The sequence below is a fragment of the Lichenostomus cassidix genome, chromosome 1, assembly GCF_008360975.1.
Source record: "Lichenostomus cassidix isolate B80296 chromosome 1, HeHo_3.0, whole genome shotgun sequence".
NCBI lineage: Eukaryota > Metazoa > Chordata > Aves > Passeriformes > Meliphagidae > Lichenostomus > Lichenostomus cassidix.
In genome coordinates this window covers 17,431,219-17,458,416 of record NC_139479.1, presented here as the reverse complement: position 1 = coordinate 17,458,416, position 27,198 = coordinate 17,431,219, and the positions used below count along the sequence as shown (strand labels likewise).

General features: G+C 42.1%; 1 protein-coding gene across 4 annotated transcripts in view; it reads right to left on the bottom strand.

Moving 5' to 3' along the window:
• Positions 1-27,198, bottom strand: part of GPM6B (glycoprotein M6B) — a 109,702-nt gene that overhangs the window by 6,711 nt on the left and 75,793 nt on the right. Inside the window, exons 1-5 of one of the 4 annotated variants that reach the window (XM_085051894.1) lie at positions 25,468-25,756; positions 18,047-18,166; positions 7,292-7,478; positions 3,812-3,968; positions 488-659 (exon numbers count right to left, since the gene is read on the bottom strand). In XM_085051894.1, coding sequence (XP_084908020.1) covers positions 488-659; positions 3,812-3,968; positions 7,292-7,478; positions 18,047-18,166; positions 25,468-25,528 — 697 coding nt within the window. In that variant the 5' untranslated portion in view covers positions 25,529-25,756. Of the gene's footprint in view, positions 1-487; positions 660-3,811; positions 3,969-7,291; positions 7,479-18,046; positions 18,167-25,467; positions 25,757-27,198 lie in introns of those variants that run through there. The other 3 variants (XM_085051886.1, XM_085051903.1, XM_085051911.1) reach the window with 3 other exon arrangements.

The window sequence follows — 27,198 nt, the reverse complement described above, 5'->3', positions numbered from 1 at the left end:
TCTGTGTGTCATCAGAAAGCAGTATAATTCATTATTAGTTATGGCAGACTTTTAATTGCAGGTTTTTGGTTTTTTAATGGAAAGTAATTGTCAGAGCAACGTTCAGACATTTACTTCATCTTTAAATGTAAAACAGCTTTCTGAAAGAACAGAATATATGCATATGGGTTCAAAATCCACAATCTGGTTATCTATTTCTCAGCACTGTTTCCAAGCAGTTTATTTTGAGGCTGATCTATTTTCAAACCTAATATTACAGTATTGGAAACCGCTACAAAATCATTTCAGATAAGTGACTTGTCAGTTCAGTTAAATTGATTGCATCTGGAAAGAGATCAGTGTAATGTGAATTAATTAGAAAAGTAATAGCACATTCAGAGACAGAAGATGCTTTTGCATTTGATTCATCTGATAAGGCTGAGACAAAACTACTGAAGACAGACTGAGGAGAAAGGATAAAGCATTTAATCAGGATTAAAACAAGTACCGTATTGCCTGATGTCCACGCAGATCTGGTCCCCTGGAACTGTCACGTTTGTCTGAAAAGATTTGATGACTTCACAAGTTGACCATATGTTATAGAACATAAAGACAGGCACAGCAGAGAAGCCGAAGACCCCGAGCCAGGCCACTCCAAGCACGTAGGTGAGGAAAACAAACTGGGCAGAGAAAACAAAAACACTTTGTGTTTATTCCTTGAAAAGACTACTTAAATTTTCCTTAAAAATGCTTCCAAATAATCTTTAAGCGTTCTTTCAGAATTGAAGTAAGAAAACATCTGATTTCCAAGCACACAAAATCAGTATTCTCATTGCAAATACTTTGATAGTTTAAGTGCTACTGAGAAAGTAATTCAGACATTTCCTTTTTCTTCAGTCTGCTTGAGTAAACAGATTGCCCTCGTGAAAGAGCAGCCCATTGATTTCTCAAGGTTCTCAGCTAAGCAGGGATGCTGGTTGTAGGCTAAAACCAATAAATTCCAACAAAAATCAATTTAAGGAGTTTTTTTTTTAAATTAGCTATAACGTACTAGCATTTCTACACAACTTGCAAATCAAATCCACACAGTGAATCAATGCTCACAGAGCTTCCCTATACTCCCTGATTTATTGAAATCAATTTGGAATGTAACATTTGAAAATACGTATTTTTGCAAACATACCATAACGGTTAACAGCAGATCAGAAGGATTCAATTGATCTAATATGCATTGCCAAGCAGAAAATTACTTACTTCACCTTAGGGAATCATGGATTTGTCCACTGAAATTTGCTAGTTTGAGTTTGCTCTTTAAAAAAAAAAACCTACAATATGTTCATTTTCTTTGGTAAGATTGTAAGATGTGGCACTGATTGCTTTGGAAATCTCCAGCTTCCTCCTCCCACTGAGCCCCTTCCCTTTTCCCTCCTCTTCTAAGTGTTATGGTGAAACAGTAGCCCTGGCATCAGTTCCTAGCTCCCTCCTCCTGGTGAGACTAGGATTTGGATCCTACTTGGAAAGCGGGGGAATGCTGTTACATCTCCTGGGTTCTCTTTTCACTGTTGGCTGTAGCTGTTCCCTCTGAGCTGTAGGTGGACTGGAAAGGCTTTACTTCCAGTAAAGCCCTGCTGCTCTACTATCTTACTTAAAACTTGTGTGCTAGAGGACAACAGCAAGGATGGGAAAGGCTCTCAGGGGGGAGGATTCTCACTCTGACCCAGAACTAAGAGACTAAGCTAATGCTGTGGTGGTGGAATTGTGCAGCCCCATTGTTTTTTTCCAGACATGCCAAATAACCCTGCAAGTGTTAGAGCAAAAGCTGAAGAACTGGTTAGGTTTCAGTCAGTGGAGGTGGTGTGTGGGGAGGTGGAAGTGCTTGCAGAACTATGGCCCATAAAATCCCAGTTAGAATTTAATCTATAGACAACTCACTGGAATACCCTATTTCATATTAGATAGTGCCATATACCAGTCCTTTATGTTTTGTGTGAGAATTGAGAATCCTCTCTTTGGATTTTGGGAAGGACCAAGTGGACCAGGTTAAAAGATTTCTGTAGATACACTACAAATAAAACATGAGTTTGCATACATATATGTGGACGTGTGCATGAGAGGAAGTGCACAAAGCCTTTAACTCCTAAAATAGCCAGGAAACAATATACTCACTCTCACATTTAATATGATAACTGTGGGAAATGGATATTCTACATTATCAGAGCCAAGACAAACAATTTAGGGAAGATGGAAGTCTCTCTTCTGTTACAACCTTATTCAAGATGGGACTGCTTTTCAGGACTTTGCTCAGCAATGTGACAAAAGAAGAAGTGGAGGAGCTCTTGACCAAAGTGGCAAAAGATCACTCTCTGTATGTCCAAAAGCCTGTTGCCTGTGCCCAGTTGCAGTCACTAGTCTGTTAAATATTCTGTCTCCTCACAAACCTTGTTCTAGCCCTAAGATTTTACACTTTTTCTGTCACCACCAAACACTAATGCATCTTACCAGAGCTCCAAGCCATTAGTCAGCTGGTAAATTCTCTCCTTGATTGTGTGGACAAATATGGGCAAACATGAAAACACGTTTTTCTGCCATATTTCCATGTGTCACACTGGTATTTGTATAAGCAGCTGACAATCATGTGCCTGCAGCTACTCAACTGCACAAGCAATTGTCTGCGCTGATGAGATGCATGGATGTGTATGTTTCTACTTGATTTTGGTTCTTTTGAAAACACTGCTTTAGATCTAATTTTGCTCCTTGGTGAAAACCACACTTGCTAGAAAAAGAGTGAGCAAATAGCTGCTTAACTGGAAAATTATCAGATGCCTTATTTTTATTAGCTCTTGAAAAATTCAGTAAGTACCCAACAGCACAGTGGAAAATTGCTAACCCTCGTGAAAATAAACATGCATCTCTTTTGTATTTAACCAGCTGAAAATACATATTTTTTAAGTACAGGATATAGACTGTATATTAAAATGCAACAATCACATCAAAAGCCTCTTCTCTTTTCACCCACACTTTCCCGTGGGCGATCTGTCATACCGCTTAGCTTCCTCCATAACTACGAGCTTTGAATTCAGATTTGCAGTAATAGCTTTGAAATCTTCTCTCAGAAACATAGTTATGGCTGTTCTTGCAGAGTGTGCCCTTGGGGACAACGTGGGTGAGAATCTGAAGTTTTATTTTTAGTTAAACTTTGCTTACAATTTTGTTCTAACACAGAAGTATACTGAAGAGAATATGGCTGGAACTCTAAGGCTTTAAGTGTTTCGGCTTTGGGAAAAAGCCTCGCTATTCTATCTGTCTGCCTTTTGCCATCTGCAAATCAATACTTGATTCAAGTGCAAAGATGTTGCGAAGCTTCATTCATTCTTTCCTGTTTGTTGAAGGATCCAGACACTCAAGCACAATTGACTATGGAAGTCAGAGCCATTACAGTTTGATATTTAAATAGCTCTGCAAACCACAGCCATTTTACAGTCTGCCTTTAAGCATCACTGAAGTGTTCCATGTTTAAAAGCACAAATTTCATTTTGGCTCACATTGAGTGTTTTAAAATTAGCAGTCTCCCCAGTTTACTTTAGACCAGTGGGTTCAGCTTTATGTCAGTAGAGGCCATGGCAGCCCCCACCCAGCCCACCTGCAGCATTTTGATTTGACCAAGCACCCTTGAAGTTCAAAGAAGGACAAAGACATGGATTGACCCTGACCACTCACAAGGAGTTAAACAAAGAAGGCAGCAATATTCTGCTGTTCAAAACTCAGGAGTCAAACTGAGCCCAACAGGTTTTAGCCAGCAAAGACTGCTGTTCCCATTTCTGATCCCACTCACCATTCCACTGATGCAGCGGCCACAGGCTGTTGTTTTGAACTCTCCATGCAGCTCCTTCACAGCACTTGTTGTATAAAAACCTTCCGCCAAAAGGATTATTCCATATAAGAAGAAAAATGATGCAATGCCATAAATTACATACTGCATTAGCTGTATTCTAAAATGGAAAAGAAAAAAATTATATAATTAGATTTCAGTCCTATAAAAACAAAGTCAGTCCACTCAAATTATAATAAATGAGAGACAACTCCTAAAAACAAAGTTCAGGGCTCCTTAGCATTTTAAGCAAGCAGACTGCAGGAAAACACTGGCATGACTGTGTCCCTTCCCAGGTAAGCAGTCCTGATGTGCATTAGTCCTGCACCCACCTGAGCATCCCCTGTGGGTGCTGCAGTCCTTACACTGACTGGTGTTAATCACCAGGTTAAAGCTGCAATTTTATGCCTCCACTATGGAGGTTTTCTTTTTCCTCTTACTGATCCTGACACCTAACTTGGGAATGTCTGACAGGGACAATGCAGGGCTTTGAAATGGCAAAGCCTGGAGACAACCAGCTGAACTACCAGGCTCTGTGGTGATTCCTTTGGCTTAGGGAAAGGAAGCAGTCCCTGAAATTCACCATTTCCACCTGTGAAATCCAATTAACTTGAGTTTGCAAAAATTTCTAAATTCAGCAATACTTGTGTGATACAAAACTCAGCAAACATGCAGTGACTTCTCCCGAGGCTGCTCTACAGCCTGGAAGGATAGTTCCAAGTGAGCTGGTAGCTTCAGCGCTTTAAATCACAGCACTGCTGAGTGCCTCAAAATGTTGATAAATTTTTAAAAAATGTAAGAGTTATTTAGGAAATGTTTCCATTTTAGGTACTCTGGAACCACCCAGAGGAAGATCATCTCAGGGCACATGGTATAAGCACTTCACTCAGATGTTATTTGACAAATTCTTGATTCTTTAAAAATCTACCATCTGCAATGACACTCAGTATTTTTCCTTTAGCTAAAATAGGTAAATGGAAAGAATAATTTCTAAATATTTTATCAATCAGATTCTGTATCTAAAGCTAATTGTTTCAGAAGACCAGAATGCCAGATATTCCATATACTTCTGGTCTCCAAAAGTCTTATTTTTGTATTAGCACACCTTCCCCAGAACTTCTTAAAAGGAATTTCATTGTTGGGATGGTTATTTTGGATGACACTATGCACAGAACTGAGAGGTTAATTTTATACATCCACACTACTGGTTTTCTAAGGATAAATACATTTTCCTCAGATTTTTTTTTTTTTTCCAATTCTTGCCATTCTGTGCTAAGTAGCTGCTGGGATAGATCTCCAAAGAGCATCTGAATGTTTCAGCTTAAAGAAAATTTTACCCTTGTATCAAAATAGGATACTGCTCATTTAAAATTTTATGTGGGAAGTGTTATGTTTGTTTTCAAAATTGATTAAAAATAACAGGACAAATCTGTTGCACCTGTGCTATAAAGCACAAAAAAAAAAAATTAACTCAGGATTTGAGAGAGTACAGAAGAAATAATTTCACCATCATTAATAGTCCAGGGGAGACTCAGTGCATGCTACCAGAAACTAGTAATAGGAAAACTGGTTAGAAAGGTCTATTCCAAAGGGTGTCTTACTAATTACTAATTTTTTTTTTTAATGTCTTTGTAGCCTTAAAATGATTTGCCCCTTTCTAACACCCCCGCTTGCCACCCCCTTTCCTCCACAGAGGCAAGCCCTGAGCTGCTTTGGTAGGAATTATGCATTTCCCCAGCTGCTGGTGCTGACTTGACAAGAAACATTGTCAACAACTCTCCCAAACATAAAACTTGCTGCCTGTTACTGCTGCTTTTGCAAATTTCTTCTATTTTGCTCAAATGGAGACTGATGCAAGCACAGGGTGTTTTGCTACCCAGTTGCTGAAGAACAGCTGCTTGCAGTTTCTCACTAAATGTTGTGTCCCTGGAGCTGGGGACATGCTGGCCACATCCAGGGACTGAGTGTGTCCAGCACTGGGGGGACCCCAGTGGGGAGCAGTCCCAGAGCAGGTCAGGGCAGAGAGGGTCCTATGGAGGGGGAGAGCCCCGAAATGGTGCTGTGGGACTGGCAGAGTGCTCAGAGGGCATGCAGCAAACTGGTCTGTGCCTGCGAGCATATAAAGGGAGTCAGTGACAACAGAAATTACATAGAAAAGAAGAATTAAGTATGCTGCACAGGGCCTTGGTACCAAAGCCTTCAAATATCACCCTAAAAGCCATGTCTTGCTTGCTACCCATATGTGCCATGCCCACAGTGCTTGTCCCAAGGGACCCTTGTCACAGCCACACACAGCTGGGCTGGCTGCTGGACACAGGACCCAAAGCACTCCAGGCCTGCCTCTGGCCTCACAGAGAAGCCTTAGGAACATAAAAGATATTTCACCAGTGGTTATGTCCAAAGGCTACATTTGCAGATCTTTCCAGTTTTTTCTCTCTTTTTTTTTCACTCATATACCAGTCCAGCTTCTTCTGAAGGGGTATGGACAGAACCATGCTTCCTTGTTATTCCTGACATCCCTTCCAACTTTATGTGATCAACAAAGACTAAATCTACTCACAGTATAAAATCATTACCCCTTGTTCTGTTACAACAGGCCCTGGTAAAAGTCCCTCTTCAGCTCTCTTGTAGGTCCCTTTAGGTGTTGGAAGGCTGCTATGTAGTCTCCCCAGAGCCTTTTCTTCTCCAGGCTCAGCAGCCCTGACACTCTCAGTCTGTCTTCATGGAAGAAGTGCTCCAGCCCTTGGATCACCTTGGTGGCCTCCTCTGGACTCACTCCAGCAGGTCCATGTTTTTCCTGTGTTGAGGACCCCCAAAACTGGATGCAGCACTCCAGGTGGGGTCTCACCAGAGTTAGAGGGGCAGAATCCCCTCCCTTGCCCTGCTGGTCATGCTGCTTTTGATGCAGTCCAGGATATAATTGGCTTCCTGGGCTGCAAGTGCATGATTCCAACTCATGTTCAGCTTTTCATCCAACAGTACCCTTCTTGGCAGGGCTGCTCTCAACCCCTTCATCTGTCAGCATGAACTGATACTGGGTATTGCCCTGAGCCATGTGCAGCACCTTGTACTTGCCCCTGGTGAACATCATGAGATCACAGTCCCCCTCCTCAAGGCTTTCCAGGTCCCTCTAGATGGCATCCTTTCTGTCAGGTAAGCAAACTGCACCACTCAGCTTGGGTGTCATCTGCAAACCAGCTGGGGGTGCACTCAATTCCACTGTCTATGACACTAATGAAGATATTGAATAGTACTGGTCCCAGTATAAACAGGCATACCTGGATACACACCTCAGTTTTGTGTGTGAACACCAATAAATGACCGAGTGCTGTTACAAAAACAAGCAACCTAATACTCAGGGATGGAGGCTGAGGTTTGACTCCATTCCTACTCATCTAGCATGAGGGTGTTATGATGGATAATGGGAATGGGAGGCATACTTACACTTCACTCAGCAAAGCATGGTCACTGGCAGTCGTGGAGAAGTGCTGCTCGAGGATAGACACGGTTCCCGTGAGCGCCACGTGGCCACAGCCACAAAACAACGCTACCCCCGAGAAGCAGAGAATGGTTGCCACGAGCGAAGCATATGGCACTCCTCCTAGGCACTTAATGCAACATTCAAAGCAACCTAAGCAGAAGAGAGAAAGCAAAAGAAATGTCATGAGCAAAAAGCAAATTATGAGGAAAAGAATATTCGTCCTCCACTTGGTAAAAGCCACAGGGAATAAAAGGCCCAGGCATTGACATGCTAAGCAAAAAATCTATAGGTGGTACAAGACAGCATCACCCTCTAAAGCAGTGACCTACAGATCTGTTGGTTATGGACTCAAAGCCCAGAAAGTGGGCTGAGTGCTCCTGTCTTTATAGGATCAAGAGGAGATCGATGAGACAGCCTATGAAATGGAAAAAGCAAAAAAAATCACTGTCTAAAGTGATCCATCGCAATTCAGCTGCTCATCCAGAGCTCACCATGTTTCAGCATTACTAAGGGCAGGAGCCCCAGCTATGCTGGCCACACTCTGGGAGCCAGAAAGGCAAATACTCAAGACAGTGAAGCCTTTTGGAAAAGTAGGAGATATTTTGTACTTTCCTTGGAAGATGACTACATTTAGGTCTGCAAAACTTAACTACCCTACAATCTACCACAACTCCCAAGTTATCATTTTATATAGATCCATATGAGGTTATAGGGATTCATCAGATAAAGGATATATCAGATCCTTTAGCAACAGAAAAATTGAGTGAGGTCCAAAGAGTAACAATTTTTGTTGAGGGCAGCTGTATGAAGCTGTATTACACAGACCATACATTTCCAGCTTTTTATAGGATACACTGGATTTACAGTGATCCCTGAATACAGTTTGCAGTAGCATAATCAACTGAAATGCATTGTTTAGCTGGTCTGAGTTAACAAAACACCCCCCCCAGAGCTGCTATTTGTATGAACACTGTAATAAGGAGGTTGCAGCTGAATTGCCAGGTTCCTTCCAACTGCGTGGCCTGAAAACCCATCTGCTTAGAAAGCTGGGAAATGTAAATCGGAAACAAACACAGCTTTTAACTGCGCTATAATGGTAATGGCGATCCATACCAATTCATTACTTCAGGGTGATGGCATTAAGCTGTCTCCATTAATGTGCATTTCATACAACTGCGCAAAACACAAGCCATTAAGACAACGCTTAATGGAGCGGCCAGCGTCGCACGGCGCAGGACAGCCACTGCTGATACGGCAAGGCGCTACGCAGACAAAGCGTTGGGAGGCAAGGAGGCAGCTGGCAAATGAGGACATCACATCTTCCCACCCAAAACATTCCTCACAAAGATCAGCAAGTCTCCAGCCACCACATGAGGCAAGTTTATTTTTATCCCACTCCCTTTCCCACTAATGAATGAACAGCAGAGCAGGCACTTCCGTGAGGTACTGGGGAATAATATGCAGCTGATAATTGAAAGATTTCCCATTTCATAAGTGAGAGACTCTTCTTTTAGAGAGTCACTAGCAAGTGCCCTAGTCAGGCTTAAGCAGCTATCACCATCAAAATGACTTATGAAACACCACTTCACTAACTGCAGACAAGATTTAATTGTATAGAAACAAGCCTGGGAAGTTTTTGTAGTCTAACCCACAGCTGGAGTCCACTCAGTAGGAACTATCTTCATGACAAAAATACTGCCAAATGAACAAACACTGCAGCTCAGCAGTGACAGGGCAAACAAAATCCAAATGCACACTATCAGGGGAAATAATCTCTGGGTTTCATTTTATCACAGAGGTCCAGAGCTGAGTTCAGACACCAGACCTTGCAGAGCAATCCTCTGCTTTGGGGAATCTGCCTAAGAGCAGCTCACACGCAAGAGCAGCCATACATGAGGCTGGCTCGCCTCCGCAGCATCTGCTCCCAGGTCAGGCCCAAACCTCCTAGAGTTAATCCAAGAAATGCATGCACCTGGTGCAGGATTAGCCACGAAAGATTATCCAAGAGTAAAACACCATGCCCTGACCCAGCAGACAACATGCATGTGGTCCCAGCTCAGCACAAAACAAACCAACTTTTGGGCCACACTCCAAATGCCTGATCATTGCTCAGTGTGGAGAGGTTGATCACCTAAACCGTGCTGATCCCACAGACTGCTTTGCAGAAAGATCCTAGCAAAGACAGGAAATAAAAACAGCTGGAAGCAAAACCAAGAGACTGGCAGGATCCAAAAAAAGAATCTGTTGGTTTCAGAAAATGGGAGCAGCCCGACAAAACTAAAAACTGGTGTAGACCCAGGATTGATGTTTAATACCCCACACCGCCAAGCCAGCTTTCCAGGCCACTGGCAGATCATTTGCCCTGAGGAGTTTGTTGGATCTCTTACCCAAACACATGACAATATCTGCCACTAATCCACAGACCCTCAAACACAAGGCAACAGTGGCAGACCCCCTGTCATCTCTCAGCAACTGGCAGCTGCACAGATTGTCTTTGTGGCCATACTCTTTGTCTTCCTCTGCAGTCCAAGTAAAAAGGCATCACAGAATTTTGGTGGCCTTCATTTTCTCAGTGTAGAACAAAGCCAAGGGACACCCTCAAAAGTGTCTAAAGCAACCACATTATTCTGAGCAGAGAAAACTACTGAGCAGAGAAAAGTACCCACCTTGACCCCAAGACTAAAGCAGGAATCAGAGAGACTTTGGTACACCTGGAAATAGCACACAGCCAGCTTGCAAGCACATGAAGCATCCCAAACCAGCATGTTTCCAAGAGACAGCATCCATCCATACATATTCATTCTGCACCCAAATTGACAGCAGAGCTTCACAGCCTCCTGCCAGAGGGTAACTAACTGCGGGATACAACCTCATCACAGTGCTGGGGCTGCCAGACCTCCCCTCCAGATCCCACTGTGAACACTCTTTATGAGCAGATTAAAGCCGTGCCTAGCCTGAGCAATATTGCCGATTTTATCATTTTAACACAAGCCTAAAACAGTACTGCTATAAGCAGCTTTCAAAACCAGCTACAATTTGAAGCTCATCAAGAGCTAAGACACGCTTACCAAGCTTCCCAAACAAGCACTGAAGCAAAGCAGAGGATTTCTGAAAACAATTAGAAAGCTTTCCAGGAAACCTTTATGTTCTCTCTCTCTAACTCCAAGTCAGCAACTATCTTCACACGGTACAACTGAAACCCCTGGATGATGATTGCCTAGTTTATGCTCACAAAATAACTTGTTAATGCTCTGATGAAAACTGTAGGCTGAAGGCCTGTGAACTCAAGCTGACAAAAATAAGTAGTATTAAAGTAAGTTCAGTTCCAATTTTTTGCTAGTTTTTATTTTCCATATGGCCAAAATACTGAACTGATCAGCTGTATATCTGCTTCCAATGAAACAGTGCAAAACGATTTAAATATGAAACTGTACAGCACAAACACACATCACTGCATCTCCCCTTTCAATGGCCATTTTGTGCAAGGCATCACTAGAACCTTTTGTGCAACTCAGCAGAATAAAAACATTTTTTGTCCTCAGGCTGGCGAGCAGCAGTTGCCATGGAGGCAGGTTAATAACAGCCCAATGATTTGCCCAGAGCTGCCTGTGATCTTGGCTACAGATTTAACACACTCTCAGAAGGAGGCCAGCTAAAACAAAGACTGAGATTATTCTCTAGGGAATGAATGCTATTAAACACACACACACAAATATTCTTGCTAAAGGACAAAAATAAAGAGAAGAGAGAGAAACAGGAACCGGCTATTCTTTTAATCTCCTGAAAGCTATCAGTCACAGGAAATTGGTAAAGGATGAACCTACATAGGTACATAAATTGGCAATTGGTTGCTCAATATATGAAGAACAATTATACAATCTGCCCAGCAGTGTACAGCCTACTGCATATATGCAGGGGCTTAGCCATTCAATTTCCCATGCCAAATGGTGATTGTGTGGCTAAACCTCCTTTGGTACTTTAAGTACAGCTTAAAGATTTAAACTCTGAATAGCAAGGTAATAGAGAATTAATGGAAAGTGGTCTTAAAATAAAAATAAAAAAGAAAAAGAGGCAGTTTTCAAACACTGCTTCATTCTACTAAGGTCAAATCTGTGCTTTGGAAATGAGAAAAGACAATGCAATAGGATCAGGTAGCTTCCTTGAGTATTCCTAGGGCTTGCTCTAGGATAGATCATACATCAGGTCTTGAAGCCTAGACTTGAGAAGCTGAGAGAGGCAGATGTTCACAAAGCCATCCCTAAAAGCAAAGCATCGAAAACATGATGTAAAGAAAGAATATTCACACCTCCTGGATAGAAAACCAGCCCATCCTGTAATGTTCCAAACACCTCCTAGGTTGAACTAGTGCCTCAATGCCTCTCAGGTGCTAACCATTGGCCATAGCCAAGAACACTATGGAAAAAAAACTGAGGGGCCAAGAAAACCTGAAAGGAGCTTTGAAAAGCTTTCCATTTCAGGGAGCTAAACCTCCAGGATCCTGTGGCTGTCTTTTGAGTTAGTTCCCACTCTTTGGTTTCTTCCCCTTCCGTGAAAGATAAAGCAATGGGCATCATTTTCTCCTCATCACTTACTTCCTGTAATTGTGTAATGCTTTTTAAGAAATTCTGGCATGTTAGATACCAGTCCAGTTAATACATAGCAGAAATTGCACATCATCTTCCACCACAGAACCACAATCTCTGTTGGCTTCATCACCACAGCTCAGGGAGCACGTGGGGATGAACTGTTTTAACAAAAAGAAGGTTGTAAGAAACCCAAGGAAAAAAACCCACTAGATAACATCTTAAATGCAGCCATCTCATGTAAATCAGTCTCATTACCACACATCCACAGGAGCCCAGTGTTGGTAGCATTAGTCTCAATTCACAAATAGATGTAAGAAGACAGCTCAGTACTTGACATTCACCTCCTGCTTCCCCAGTGCTGAAGATTACCCAATACCAAGCATGAATAATACCATTGGAGTCCTAAACCACCATGAATTTTTGTCAGAAAATGAACTTTATGTCAATGAAAGCAAATGCCAATTTTACTGTCTGCCACCCACCGTATTTTTCAAAATTTCCATTCTGAATGGCTTATGCATGCTAGAATGTACATTTTCCTACCTGCTGCATGATTGGCAGCCACAGGAGAAGCAGTGAGGGATGTGGGAATAGAGTAATACCTCAGAAGCAAAACTGAAATTTACCTTTTCTTCTCTGCATGAGACCAAGCCCAGCAATAAGGTAACTTCTCACATCTGTCAACCACACCTGCAGCCAAGGGTCAGTGGCAACAACAAAATAAAACATTTAACCTTACAAGGGTAGGTTTAAAGCCTGTGACAAATTTCTCTCCACGCTTTAGTAAGAGTACTAAAATAAAAAGCCTCTGCATTAAATCACCTGGAAGTTTCTGTTCAAGCTCTATCCTTTCCAATTCCTGTTCATCTTAAATTTTGCTGATTTACAAAACATGACACAAAACTAAAAGTGCTGTTACTATTTGGAATAAATGTTCACTCACCACACTTCTGGATTAACATTAAACAGACTAAATAAGTGATGAGGTCAAATAGAGAAAATCCTTTCTTCTCCTCCCACAAACTTCTTGAAGGGTCTTCCACAGAAAACTTCCTTTCAATGTCAAAATTTCCTATTTTAGCCTTTTTGTCCTACCCAATCAAGAAGTTGTGAAATTAACTTATACTGAAAATTAACTCATGAGACCCAGAAAACTAAATGCAAGTGCAGTTTAGTCTAGCCAGATTGATAATCTCCCCACTGTATTTGTATTCCCCTCTTCCAGGGCTGTTAATCAATAGCTCCTTCCTGGTCAGCGGAGTACCTGTGATGGAAGGGACATGACCTTTGGAGAACACAGCCATAAGATGCTTCTTTCAAGTAAAAAACCTGTGAGATCTGGGGTAGTCAGATCCATCCAGTAAATCTTATCCCAATCTCTACTATTTAAGAGCTACTTGAAGAACAAGTAGTTCCTTTCTGAAAGTCATCAGCATCAATTGCAACTTCTCCAGTTATTCTTAGTTTAGATACAAGATACTTGGCTTCAGCATCATCATACAGCTAGTTCCCCTCTTCTGAGAAGGTATTTATTCTCTGTTATCAGTTAGATGCTTCCATATTCTTGCATAGCAGAGAACCAAAAGTCCTTGCTCACACATCATGTGCTGCAAACCAACACAGAGAAAGCAGGAGAATTGGTGCACAGCATCTCACAGCCTAGAAGGACCATTAGCAGACCCTTTTTCAAATCCACAGAGCACCATATATCTCTGGGGTACTGTGTGAGTAACGATAATAAGTGACTCCTGAATTTGTCAGCAAAAATACAGTAAGCACAGGTTTTAAAATCAAGCACATTTTTTTTCTACCATGATTAACAAAAAACCCCAAAACCAACCAACCAACCAACCAAACTGCCTTTTAGAGGTTATCAATGTTCATCCACAGCAAAAGCTATTTTTTTTCCTCTCACAAAATAAAAGATTATGTTCAAATTGGAGAAAAGGCTGTTTTACCAAGGCAAGATTTGTTTCTTCTGGATGGTGTTAAATGATGCAGAGAAGACTCTAAGAACAGACAGCAGTAATCATAACCCTCTTTTTTATTTTTCTCCAAATTTCTTCTTCCTAAATCAGCAGTTCTTATAGGAAGAAAAATGAATTCCCATTGCAGGAACCAAACCTGTTTCATGCAAAGACAGATGATCTGAATGGGTCTTTTACATGCCTTATCTAGCTTACCTTCTTCAACTTTAGTGAAATACACACTCTCCCCATTTGCATCATTCCAACCTCTGCAAGGCTCATTAAGCTCACAGGTGTTCTGAAGTCATCTTTTTCAGACAGTGGAATCTACAGAATAGGAATCCCTACATCCATACTTACTGCAAGTGCCCATGGCAGGTGTTTGCTGTATGAGAGAAAGGAGTCAGACCTGCACAGGAAGAATGCTGCTGCCCCATGAGGTGGTGGGATGAGAGAATTGCTCTTGTCCAGCTTTATTGCTTTTGGACAAATGTCAGGCAGAACTTCATTTTAATTCATGTCTTCTCTGTTTTACTTTTGGCCTATAAAAAACAGTGTAATCCATAGCAGAAAAAAAATACCTAATTTATACTTTGGAAAAGGCCCTACTTCAAGCAGGTTTCAATGGGAATTCTTGAGGGGGATATTTCTTAGCTCTAAGCTAATTTCTACAGGAAAAAATTAAGCTAGTGATTTAAAAAAGAGACTTCTCACATAAGGGACAGATCAGGAATTATTGATATAAGCTTTGGCGTTATTTCTCCTGGAGACTTGTTCTAGTATTTTACTATCCAAAATAACCCTTGGGATTCAGGGCAGCCTGAGCATGTGGAAGCACTCAATGGCACACAGAGCTCAAAGTTCAAACACATTGCACCAGCAAGGGCAGCTGCTGGTCCAAACTGGGGCTGTAACTCTCAGCTGATACATCAACAACTCACTGCTCAACATGTCTGAAGATCCTCCATGCTTTCTGCCCTCGTCCTGGCCTCCCTCCCCTTGTTTCCCTTATTTTTGTCTTAGAGAAATGCTCTGTAGGGTCTACATGCAGGAACTGCTGCTTCAATAGATGCCAGCCCAAGGGGTAATTGTGGACAAACTCAAGCTAGAGAGGTAAAAAGAGATGAAGCAGACTGCCAAAGATATCCAAATGCCTGAAGGTCTAGACAAGCCCAATGTAGAAATACAAAGGCACCTAAGCATTTCAGTTCCATATCTCTGTGAAAATCTGTAAGGATCTTTCTGTTTCCTGGACACAGCCATCCTCTACACCCACCTGTAACTTGGCTGACGTGATTTTTAAAGCTGACTTTTACTTTACTCGAAGGTGAATATCTTACCTGGAAGACTGGAGTTGAATCTCCTAGCTCCACTCTTCTGCCAGCTGTAACTCACCTCACCCTCCACCAGCCTTCAGCACTCAGCAGGAGAGCAAGACTTTTGTCACACTGGATTTCAGCCACTGCTATCGACTGCTTCCCCAGTTGACTCCTGCCTAAGCTATAAAGAAGCAAACAAGAAGCACAACCTCTCTCTCCCTAGAGCTGAGGGCCAAAACCTGTGTGTGTGTGGGTGTGGGTGTGGGTGTGGGTGTGTGGGTGTGTGTGTGTGTGTGTGTGTGTATTCCAGCCTGGCAGATCTCAGGAGGTAAATTTACCTCAGATTCAGGAAGTAAATTCTCAATTTCAGAGATAACTGCAGATCAAAGATCTTCCCAGACATTTACCCAACTATGGGTTTACCCAGCTGTGGAACAAGAGGAGTAATAAGAAACCTGAACTTTGCCTGAAAAGGACCTGAAGTCCTTTGCCCTGCAACAGCTTTCATGCAGCTGAGTCCCAACCACATTATTTCCAAAACCTGAGCTTGTTTCAGCAAAGGAGTGGTAAGGCTGTTACAGTGAGATACTCCACATTCACATGCTCTTATGTGCTCAGAAAGCAGCTGAAACACCTCCCAGCATCTGGGGGAAGCAAGTTTAAAAAAAAAAAAAAAAATTCATATGAAGCAAACAACACCCACCCAACCTGGAATGGTGCCTACAGCTAAGCTCATGTTAAACAACTATTGCAAAGTTTCTCTTTCTAGAGAAAAAGATGGTACTTTGCTTTCTGGGAAAAATTTTGTTTTAGGCATTTTGAAAGGCTCATTAAGCTTGCAGGTGTTCTGAGGATGTCTTGGCTCCAGCACTGCCATGAATCTCCCACGCTGATTCTTCCCTTGTTGGTCAAGTGCTGGATTCAAGCTTAAATTAGGGAAGTGAGATCATGTTATACATGGAGACCCTGGGAGAAGAGGTGAATGCCATGAGGACTGCCACAGAGGTGCCCTCACAGTGAATCCATTTGGACACTGACAGAGGAGACAAAGGCACCCAGGAAATCAGTGGCTTGTTAAAAGAGCAGAGGTCATCTCAGCACAGCAGCCAGTGCCATGGGGGAGCAGGGAGGTGTAGGCCAGTGCTGAGGAGGCATCTTATAGCAGGGATTTGTGTTGGGACTGAAGTGACATTTGCTCTCCAGTCTAAGGGAAAGGAGCAAAGACCAGCATTTTCACAGTGGCTAATTCATCACTGGCAGGTTGGTTTTACTCAAGACCTGTTCAGAGAGGTTTCATTGCTGCATGAAAGACTTTTCATTTCTTTAAGTGCAGCCATTTAAAACATCTTCCCTTGAACTGGCATTTCTGGGCTTTGATGGTGGGTTTTTTTACTCCTTCAACAACAAGCCTTTCATCCTCAGCTCCTCCATGACAGGCACCACATTTACCTACATGTTAGCCCAGAAAGATTCCCAAGGCACACTGAATGGGGTTCAGTTGCCTAAACAAGGGTTTCTAGCACCATTTTAGGTGCCAGACTCCCAGCTGCTCTAACAGAAGGCTGTGCATCTCCATGTCCTGGCTCATCTGTGCCAGCACATATGGACATGTCTCATCACTGGGGAGAGCTGAAGGGGCCCAAGACCCTGATAACCAGGGTCTAGCCTGCTTCTTCCATGTCCTTCACAGCCCAGGGAGCCAACATTCATAATCTACCACTCCTTCCTCAAGCATTTATTTTGCATGTAAAATATCCCACATGCAGTGAACATGAAGTTTGGAAATGTCTTCTGGCAGCCCCAAACCTGTCACCCCGGTAACTTGTCAGAAACATGGTCAAAATGAATATTGATACTGAAGACAGAGATCATAATTAGTGACCTAGGTATCTGGGGAGAAAAAAAGCCATTTGAAATACATGAACATTTGAATCCTAAAGCACAAGAGTATGAAAATGTAATGGAAAGGGGAAGGATGAGGCAGCAGGCTTTGGTGAATATTTCCCTGCATTGCTATTAAAGTCTCTGATGCGGAGGCAGGCGTCTCCAGCAAACAAGCTGTCAAGCAGACTTCAGTCAATCAGCTCCATAAAGAGAAGAGGATTCTGGATAGAGCTATCTGCAAAGGCTGTCTCTGAGCATATATATCCCTTGCTGTGCTATCCATCAGTCAGACTGGAATTTTCCAATGCAATCAATCATAGGCTTGATTTCAGGTGCCTTTCTGAGATGCTTCAAAACTAAGCTCTCCCACAGACCCTTAAAATAAAGCTTCAGAAAAACTAAATAGGATCTTTTTGAGGTCTCAAGCCAGATATCAAAAGGACAGGCATGTAGAATCACCAAACCATTTTTACAGCCTCACCTGAAATACTCCTTTAGACTCTGACATATGCACTTAATGCTTCTAGCAAGGGAAAAATGCAAACCAAACCACCAAATATTGTCTAGGAAGCATACTGTAGGATACCAGTAAGTCAGATGTGCTGTCACTGCTTTAGTGTCGTTTCTGCTTTTGTGGCTGATGAGTCTGATAGATTCATCTGCATAAACCCCCATACTATTTCATCTCATCCGTAAACAGTTTTGAAGAAATTGGGCAGCACAGTTAAAAAAAGGAAGCTGTCCCTCACCACCCATTATTGTCTTTCAAGCATTAACAACGAAATTCAAATTTATGTCAAGTATTAATACAAAAGAAGTAGACTCCTTACAGCCTTAACAAACAAAACAAGAAAAACAGAGGAACGTTTATCTTAAATTGTTAGGACTAGTGCAAAGCATTAAGTTTATGCTACTTCCATTTCTGAACTCTTCATTTCCCTTTCACCCAGCCCTTTATTTACCTTGAATCCCCAAAGGACTAATATTGCCTCTCAATGCTGGCACATGATGGTACCGGTGTGGCCTTGAACTCCTGTACATCCAGTGGTACCTGCCAATTTCCATTTCTGGTCTGGTGATCACTGCCAATTTTAGGTGGTAAAAAGTCAGTGTCACCAGCAAGTTTTAGTTCAGTACTTTCAGTCATTTAACTTTAAAAACAAGAGCCCAGAAAAAACACACTGTAGTTTCAGAAGTGAAACAACATAACCTTACAGACCAAGGGAGGGATTAGGAGGGACCATCAACAGGGAAATGCTCAAAAAGGTGTTAATAAAGGTTGAATAGCTGAAACTCCACCTAGGATTTGAGTTAAAACACATAAGGAAGGACTCTCTATTTCCTTACCCCCACCCACTCTCATGTCTCCCTCTCTTTGTCCATCACAAAAAGCTCTGCTCCAGAAGTAAAGGAAGGCAAAGTCATAGAAAAACACATTACCTGTTTTTTAAAGACTCTAATGCTGTCAAAGAAAAAGGTTATTGCTTTATGTAAAGGTAGGGCAAACACAAAGGTTTGCTCTTCTACTTTCTTACATTAAAAAAAAAGTAGGCTTTATTTCACATAGCCTCTGCTCACATCCAAAAATCTGGACCAAGTGTGTTAAAACCAACTTATTCCAGGTTTATGACCAAGAAGAGCAGTCCTACTTCTCCTTGTCTTTTCAGAGCAAGCCCAGCAACAAGACCCCACATGCAGTACCTCACCTCACTCACTCACACACTCATTGCCCACTCCTTGGCACAAGGTTTCTGAGCCTCCTGGAAGAGGCCACTGGTGAAATAACATCAAACCACACTTGAACCTACATTGGAACCACTACTGGAACCTTGTCAAAGCTGTCAGGGTGGGACTGAGACCTTTATTCAAAATGCACCAGCGTCCCCCTCTGAAATGTCTAAATGAGAAAGCAACCATCATCTGTGGCTGAAGTAAATCCAATTCAGCAGCATTTGGGCACACTGAGAAAGTGAAGGTTGTGAGGATGAAAACCCCACCTGCTGTAGACTAGATTAGAGACAAATTTCAGGGGGCAGGAGAAGTAGAAATGCCATAAATTTCTAGCCTGTGAGGGGCTTGGAAGGTCCTGGACCTGGTCCCTCTCCTGGTCCCTCTCCATGTTGTTTTGCTGCTCTTGCAATGAGGAATTTGGCACAGCTACATTTGCATACGTCGAGAAGAGAAAAAATCTTGGCCTTGAATCCAAATGCTGGAATCTAGAGATTTAAACCAAGAATTTGTTTGTCTTCTTTATCAGCAAGTGAACTCCAATACTAAAGTAGTCTTTTGGGGGTTTGTACATAAATTTAATATCAATGGCTCTCTAAAGGATACTTTATGGTTTGGTAATTTTCCCCTCTCTGCATCTCACACACAAACCAGCAAGCAGGTATCAGTAAATCTTCCACAGAAGACATTATTCCATGTTGTATGGCTTACCCTTCCTCTTAGGAAAGACAAATTCCACATCTTATGAGCATAGCAAAATTCAAAATGTGTTGAAAGTATTGTTCCAAAATGACTGCACACTCTCAGGATGATATAATCTCCTTCTGCTCAGAGAAGAACAATCCTGCTTGTGAGATTACAAGGAATACCATAATAATTGAATTGGATACAAAATGGAAAACAACAAAATTCTTCACTAGTAGTACATACCTCCTGTCCTCTGCCTCCCCAATGTCTGCTCCCTGATTTTTTGAAGCTACTTACTGGACACTGGTAACAGATTCAGATTTTTTTAAAAAATAAAAAATTAAAAATGATGGGCTGCAAAGACTTCCAAAAAGAAAAGGATTCTTCATTTGCACTGCAACAGCATCTAAACCAATCCTTTGACTTCAAGAAGATTTTATCCTACTAGCTTGAACGCACAGTTTGAGATTTCCCCTGCAGTGGCACAAAAAGCATTTGCTCAGAGCAGCAGAGCAGGCAGCTCCTTTTCTCCCTTAGCCTGGGGGAATGCTAGTGAAGTCACCTGTCTGCTGTGGTACAAACATCAAATCCTGAAACACAGAGACAGCATGTAAACTTTGTAGCATCATTTCTGTAAATGAAAATATTCTATAGAGTTGGTTTCTTTAATTAGCAATTTCTGGTTTTGCAGTTAACAGGGCTCCATTCATTAGGAGGCAGTTCAAACTCCATAAGGAATCTCAGTTTTTCCACTGCTCTGCAAAGAGCTACTTAGCAATGGCTGTTTGGTAGCCCTTAGTGCATGCCTGGCACGACCTTTGAAGCTGAAGAGTATCTCTGGGTGATTTTGCTGAGATCCACCCTGGCCCACAGTCCATATCCATCAGAATTTAACTCTGTACCCTGAAGAGCTGGGAAAGGATATTGGTATAAAGGGCTTCTTTACCTTTGGCTTTTTGAGGAACTAACTGCACTAATTGCATTCCCTTGCAATTGGGAATGCAATTGGGAATGGTCTAGGTTACAATACCCTTCACCCACAGCTTGAGGCCTCCTGTCAGGATCAGGTTGTCCTCAATCCTGCACAGACACAGCAACTACAGAACTGACAATGTTTTCATGTCACACCATGCAACTGTGGTGTTCAATATTCATTGGGATGAATCATCTTGAATGGCTGTAATAAAATTCATAGTGCTCAACATCCTCATGCTTGCTGCCTTTATCATATGGTTTTAGAGAAAACACACAATTTTGACATTCATTTGTCTCAGCTGAGAAGCAGTCCACAGGAGCAAAAAGAGGGTGCTGTTTGGTCATTGATGGTCTGGTGATGAACACTGGATGAAGAGCAAGGCTGGCCAGAAAATGGGGAGGGGTTAGAAGGAGACCTCCCCCCTTCTTTGCTCTCCTCTTTAGCCCCTTTGCTCCTGCTGCAAAATCCATTGTGCGCGTACAGTGCCATCTGGGTTTCCCCCACCCCCCGTTACCATATCCCATGGCACATATGTCTAGGTTTTCTGCTTTCATGAGCTTGTTCAGACCAGCATGAGTACATTCTCTGAGTATTTTTCAACCCCCTCCTATTTAGAAACCAAATCCTATTCATTAAAACCTAAATCACTAAGCCTGCCAAATTATTATCCCCAGAATATCGCGTGTCCCAGATTCTCCCTGGGCTGGACCTCTCTTCCTACAGTCGTATTCTTCAGGGACTTAGAGCAGTTATTATTGCCAGTGGATCTGAAATACCAAGCAACTGCTTAAAATGGGGAAAAACATGCAGCATACTAAAAATCTTTGAATGGCTTGACAGGTCTGATACTGCTGTGTGAGCCTAACATTAAGTGGGTATATGTGAAATTTTGGTTGATGATCATAACACATATTTTTAAAAATACTTTTTTTTTCTATTTGTTGTAATGAAAAATACATCTGTGATGCATCAAAATGTCATAAGCTCACTGTGTAAAAATAACTTTCCTAAAAGTGAAATAAACTGCATGACAATTCATTCCTTTCTCACATTGCACTTTAAAGCTTCACTTAAACACAACTGTACAACTGGATGCAATAGTGTAAGAGAAGGAAAGTATTTTCTTTCTATTTTTGACTAGTGTATACTTGTCTGTTTAGAGCTTAAAAGCTGAAACATGGCTTCATATGCCATGAAAATAATAAAGCTCACAGCTATTAGTGAGCATGAGTTCTTCTTTTATGAAGAGCACATAAGCAGGGAAGAGCCAATTAAAAGGGACCTTTGGTACAGCTGCTCAAACTGGTCTTCATTATTCCTCAGCACAGCATATTGAACATCATATGTATTTATATAAGGAAACTACACCCTAGTATAATGGCTTTCTTCCATCCCATGTGTAATTGGTGAATTCACCATGGTCATCCATAGTTGAGGTTTATAGGTTTATTTTTTTTTTTCTTCTTTTTCTTTTTTTTTTCATTTTAATTTTGCAACTTGGTAGTATTTCTCACAGTTAAATGAAAAGGGAAACTTCTTGTCTCTGTTAATATGTATCAGGATCTATATCCTTCACTGCTGATGCAAAACGGCATTTCGTTTTTCTTATTTATTCCACCTCAGTAAATCTGCCTGCCCAGTCCTCACGTTTTGATTTAATTTAATGCCTGCAAGATAAACCCTGTCATTTGTAATAATTTGTAAACCTTCATCTTTAAAATGCATCCAATCTGTCCTGCAGCCCTGCAAAGTATCTGTTAAACATTTTGCTTCAGCTTTCATGGTGTTCTCCTCTGATAAGGGCTGCTGATACACAGCATAAAGCTGACTTATTTCTTATCTCCATCAACATGGGGGTTGTTCCAATTCCAATTAAAAAAACTGGGGCAGCAGCCACTCATCTGGGTGCAGAGAAACAAATGTCAGATAAACACTGAATCCATCAGCTGCGCAGAATTACTGCCTGGATCAGGCAGGGGATTCATGAAAACAGTTAAAAGATAGAACAGGAATTCTATACAATCTAGCAAACTATAAATAATTTGCAATAATTTTCATTTATCATTTAGTAATTATTCATAAAGCACATTAGCTTGTGGAAATTGTCTCAGCTACACTGCAATCCAAAATAGCTGGCTGTCCACATTTGCCACAGAGGTGGGAAACACAAACCAACACCTGTGTGACACCACCACTCACGTACGACTGCTTTAGGTGCTCAAACTGAAAACAGACCTCACTGCTCATGCCAAGTGCTCCAGCAGCATTGCTCTCCAGTGTTTTCCCAAGTATTGGGAGCCCTGTACACAGACAGCATGTAGTCCTAGCCCAACTTGCTCCAAGTACTCCACAAAACCGCAGTACAACATCAAGAAGGTCCTTGCATTGAAAACACATCCCAGAAACATGCACTTTAAAATTCTGGTAAAGGGAAAAAACCTCTTAGCTTCAAAGTATGATCTGCTATTAGTTAGATGCAGATACTTTCCCAGACCATGGCAGTGCAAAGCATATCGAGTGAGAACTTGAGTACCCAAAGCAGGATGCTCATGATCTTCCCTTGCTCAGTCTTAGCAATAGCAGCATCTCCCAAAGCCCTTCAGATGATGGTTTATCTCCTCAGGCTTTGTAATTAATTACTAGAAGGAAGAGTTAAAAGACCCTTTGATAGCACTTCAGCTGCTTCAAGCTGTGGCAGTTGCCTTGAAATCACTGCACCTAGGGCATCTCATAAAGGATGACCATTATCAAGTCCAGGTGGAATCCTAGAGGGAGAAGCAAATGTTACAAGCCTGCCAAGCATGTAAGGTATTAAAGTAAGAGATCCAGCCCAGAGAGTAAACAGAGGAGTCATCTTCTATTTTATACCCCAAAATGAAGCAGCAGCATTTTCCTGCAAGTTTCTTTACACAGAGAAAAAGCCCATTTTCTCCATGGGAGCTGCTGGTGAAAGAACCCTTTTGAAAAATTCTGACATTTGAGAGGTACCTGATGCCTGCTGAGCCCATCTGAAAACCCAACTGGACTCGACAGATTTAGCACTTTGGAAAATCTGCCCCTCAAAACCAAATATGTCTCCCCCATGACCACTTCACAGCAGTAACTTTGCAGGGGACCAGGTCTATTTATTTTGCTACAGAAGTCAGGAGTAGGACTGTTTCAGCTTGCTGCATTTTAATCTGCTGTGAAGCATATTGAGAATTTAAGTGAGTAGAAATACAGAGCATAATGTGAGAGACTAGGTGCTCCTTTCAGGAATCAGGGAATTGGCAAGAACAAAGCCTACCAGTGTTACATACATATATACCTATGTAACAGATCCAAAGTATAAAATTATCATAGAAAAAACCAGGAAATGGTGGCAACATTGGAAGAGGCTCCCCTGCTTGCAACTGATGAAAGCAACAGATCAACCACCTTGACTTGGAAGCAGATTTACTGTTCTACATGTTGTGGTTTCATCCTTGCCAAAACAAAAGGGAAACCATAAACTCATCATAAACACACTCAGCAACACATTTTGTTTTGTACAGCTGCTAATGCATACGGGTAACTTTCTTTGGTGTTTATTGAAACATGAACTCCATCAGTTTAAAAGTAGCTCAACAATCAGAAGAAAAAATTGCGGTAATTTTTGAAGAATGATTTATCAGTTCAAGGTGGTTCTATAGTCAATCTATTCAGGACATTTTGTACATTAATTACTCAAAATCTGCAGTGAGGTGGGTTACTGTCCACATACACTAATGGCTTTCGGAGTTTAATCTCTCATCAGTGGACCTCCTTTTGTGAAATCCCTAAGGGATTATGTAGTACTATGTCTAATCACTTGACAAATTTCATTTACTTGAAACTGAAGCTCGTTTTATATGAAGTGTGTAGCAAGAGTCAGATTCAAAGTAGAAAAACAAAATCTGGTGCTTGACAGTACCAGGATTTATCATGTTTATATCTGAACTGCTTAACAATCGATGAAAGAATTCTGTTTGGGGAAATGCACTAGTTGTTTATCAGCTGCTTAAGCCTATGAGATACTCAGATTGCCTATAAATGATACACAACAGGTTAAAAAAATATACTATTATTCGCATAAAAAGACAGTGGAAATTTAAATAATTTTGTAACTGCTGTATCATTTAGCAAAAAGAAAAATACTGCTATGATCTGTACAGTAGTCTGCTACACTGAAGAGGAACAGTTATTTGACATAAATCACACGACACAGAAAAAAAATGTCCCTTTCTGGTTGAATTTACGCTCTGAAGTTCAGCCCTGCAGACCAAACAGAATCACCTGTAAAGCTGGGATGAAGCACCTTTCTGCGCTGCCATCTCCCTACCACGGAAACATTACCATGGAATTGTTCTCTCCATTAAGCAGCAATTCTCAGTGATTAACACATCCTAAAATCTAATGTTGCAAAACTCGCTGCATTGTTCCCCCTTATCATAGTGCAGGCAGATCTCTACAAAAGTGAAATTTGCCAGATGACACCATAGAAAAGGAATCTTAACAATAAGAGTAACATTTGGCATCAAGCTCACTACACGAAGGTTGTGTGACATTATAATCTATTATATGTTGTTATAACCTAGGTCTCCCACACTGCCTTGCAAAGCCTTGCTACATGGCTAGTCTCGATGAAAACACCAGATTACGGCTCTGAAAACAACATGCAAACACACAGGCACACGCTACCTCTGTAATCCAAATTAACCAAAATCTGTCAAAGACACAGCAATAACAAGACTCCTTTTGCAAGCATCATTTCGGGTAGGGTTAGGACAGATTCAGAGCAAATACAGACGCAGACAGAAAGGTTGATGCTCTATTAATTTGTTGTCAAGCCATGCAGGAAAGGACGGCTGAAAGCCCAAAGATTCAGTAATGATTGTTTAAGAGCTATTTGAAAAAGTGACAAAACTGGCCTAAACCTCTTTAAGCCCCCTGAATGAAAAGATTTAAACAGGCTATTGTTAGACCCCTGGGTACCTTTTTTCTCTTGGCTTTGTTCTGCATTTTCCTCCGCTGCAGTTTCCATGGCTGGCTTCATACCATCCACCAAAAATGCCGCCCCCCCTCCCCCCCCAGCAAGCACTTTTTCTCTTCGCCTCCTTTCTCACTCCCTTCCGTCTCCTATTTACAGCGGCGGTGATTGAGCGGCTCTGTTCTCCCCTACAGTAGATTACAGTCCTTTCCAAAATGCCAGAAAAGTCTTGTCAGCTTCAATTTCGCTCCGCTGACTGGTCCACGAGGAGCTGTGCCAGCTCGCTCAGCTATACGTCACCACGGTCCCCAGCTATAAAATAGCCATCCTGTGCCTCGCCTTGCCACACCGTGGGGACCAGCATCACCCGCTCGCGCCCCCTTCCTCCTGCCCTCCGCTCTTCCTCTCTTTCCCCGTCTCCCAAGGCTCCCAACAAACGTTAATCAATTCTGCCGGTGGTGAATGGATTGGTGACATCGGGAGGGAGATGCAAGTGAGAAAGAAAGGAGCCCCTGGCCGCTGTGGGGTGAGCCCCCCGGCCGCCGTCTCTAAGGGGAGTGCACGCCGGCACACAATCACAAGGCTCCCTTTCCCATGGGACCTTGTTATTATGCTTTGCATTTTGATTTATTCCACATGCCCTCTGCTCTTTCAAGGGGTGGGGAGTGATGGGTCTGTTCTCTCTGTTTGCTTTCTTTGCCGAGAGTTCCGCTCACCCACGGCAAAAGACTGTGTGAGAGAAGCATAAAAGCAAAAGTGGGCATATATGTATGTATATGGAGAATTTAAATTCTTTCTTTGACTCGCAAATACAATGGAAAAAAAATATTCAAGCAAGGAGACAGGAAGAAAGCTCAACCAATCTAAAATGCACGTGCAACACTTTAAAGGATAAAATGTTTAAGAAAACGCAACTTGGGCTTTAAAAGGAGGTCTGCCACTAGAAACCTAAAGCTGTGCTTGGGAGTGAGTGCAGAGCTGCTGTTCAGCACGTTTGATCACTCCCCTAAATCCAGACAGACTGCAGCATGATCGAAAGAGCTGTACTTGGGAGCAACAAACCCAAGACACGCCAACGTTGCACTGCGAGAGATGACTTTAGGTGTCCCCAGTCCACTCCCATGCTGGGGAGCCACAGAGAAGGGCAACACCACGTAGGGATATTGTTCCCCTCCCAAAACCCAGGACAACTGACACATTTGAGGCTAATTAACCTTGCCTGTCACTTTGCTAGTCTCAGTGCCTCACAGTGCAACACACTGCACAGGGCAGAAGTGCTCAAAGGCACCCCTTTGTGTGTGTAGGATGGTGGAGCAAACATGGAGTAATGGCCTTTGTGGTCCAGCCACTGCAGCCAGTTCTGCAGCATGCCAAGATGCCCAGCAGATTCAGCAAATGCTGGGGATGTTAAAACCTACACCCTGCATGTTCCCTTATAACAGATTCAAACAGGAGAGTGGGAAGAGGGAAGCAGTCCAAAGATTTGTAGCTGCAATTTAGTCTCTTCTGAAGTTACTACACCCACAGTTTTGCTGTGCATTTTTATTTCTAGTTGCCTAGTGAAAAGCACAAAAGCCCTCAGACCCAACCATTAGAGAAAGTTCCCTTCTCTTTCAAGAAATTAATGTACAAACCCCCTTCTCTCACCACAGACAACACAACTGTTACTCTGCTTTGGGCATTACTGCTTAGACCTCAGGCTTCAGCACAGCTGCCAAGACTTCTTGGACTTAAGG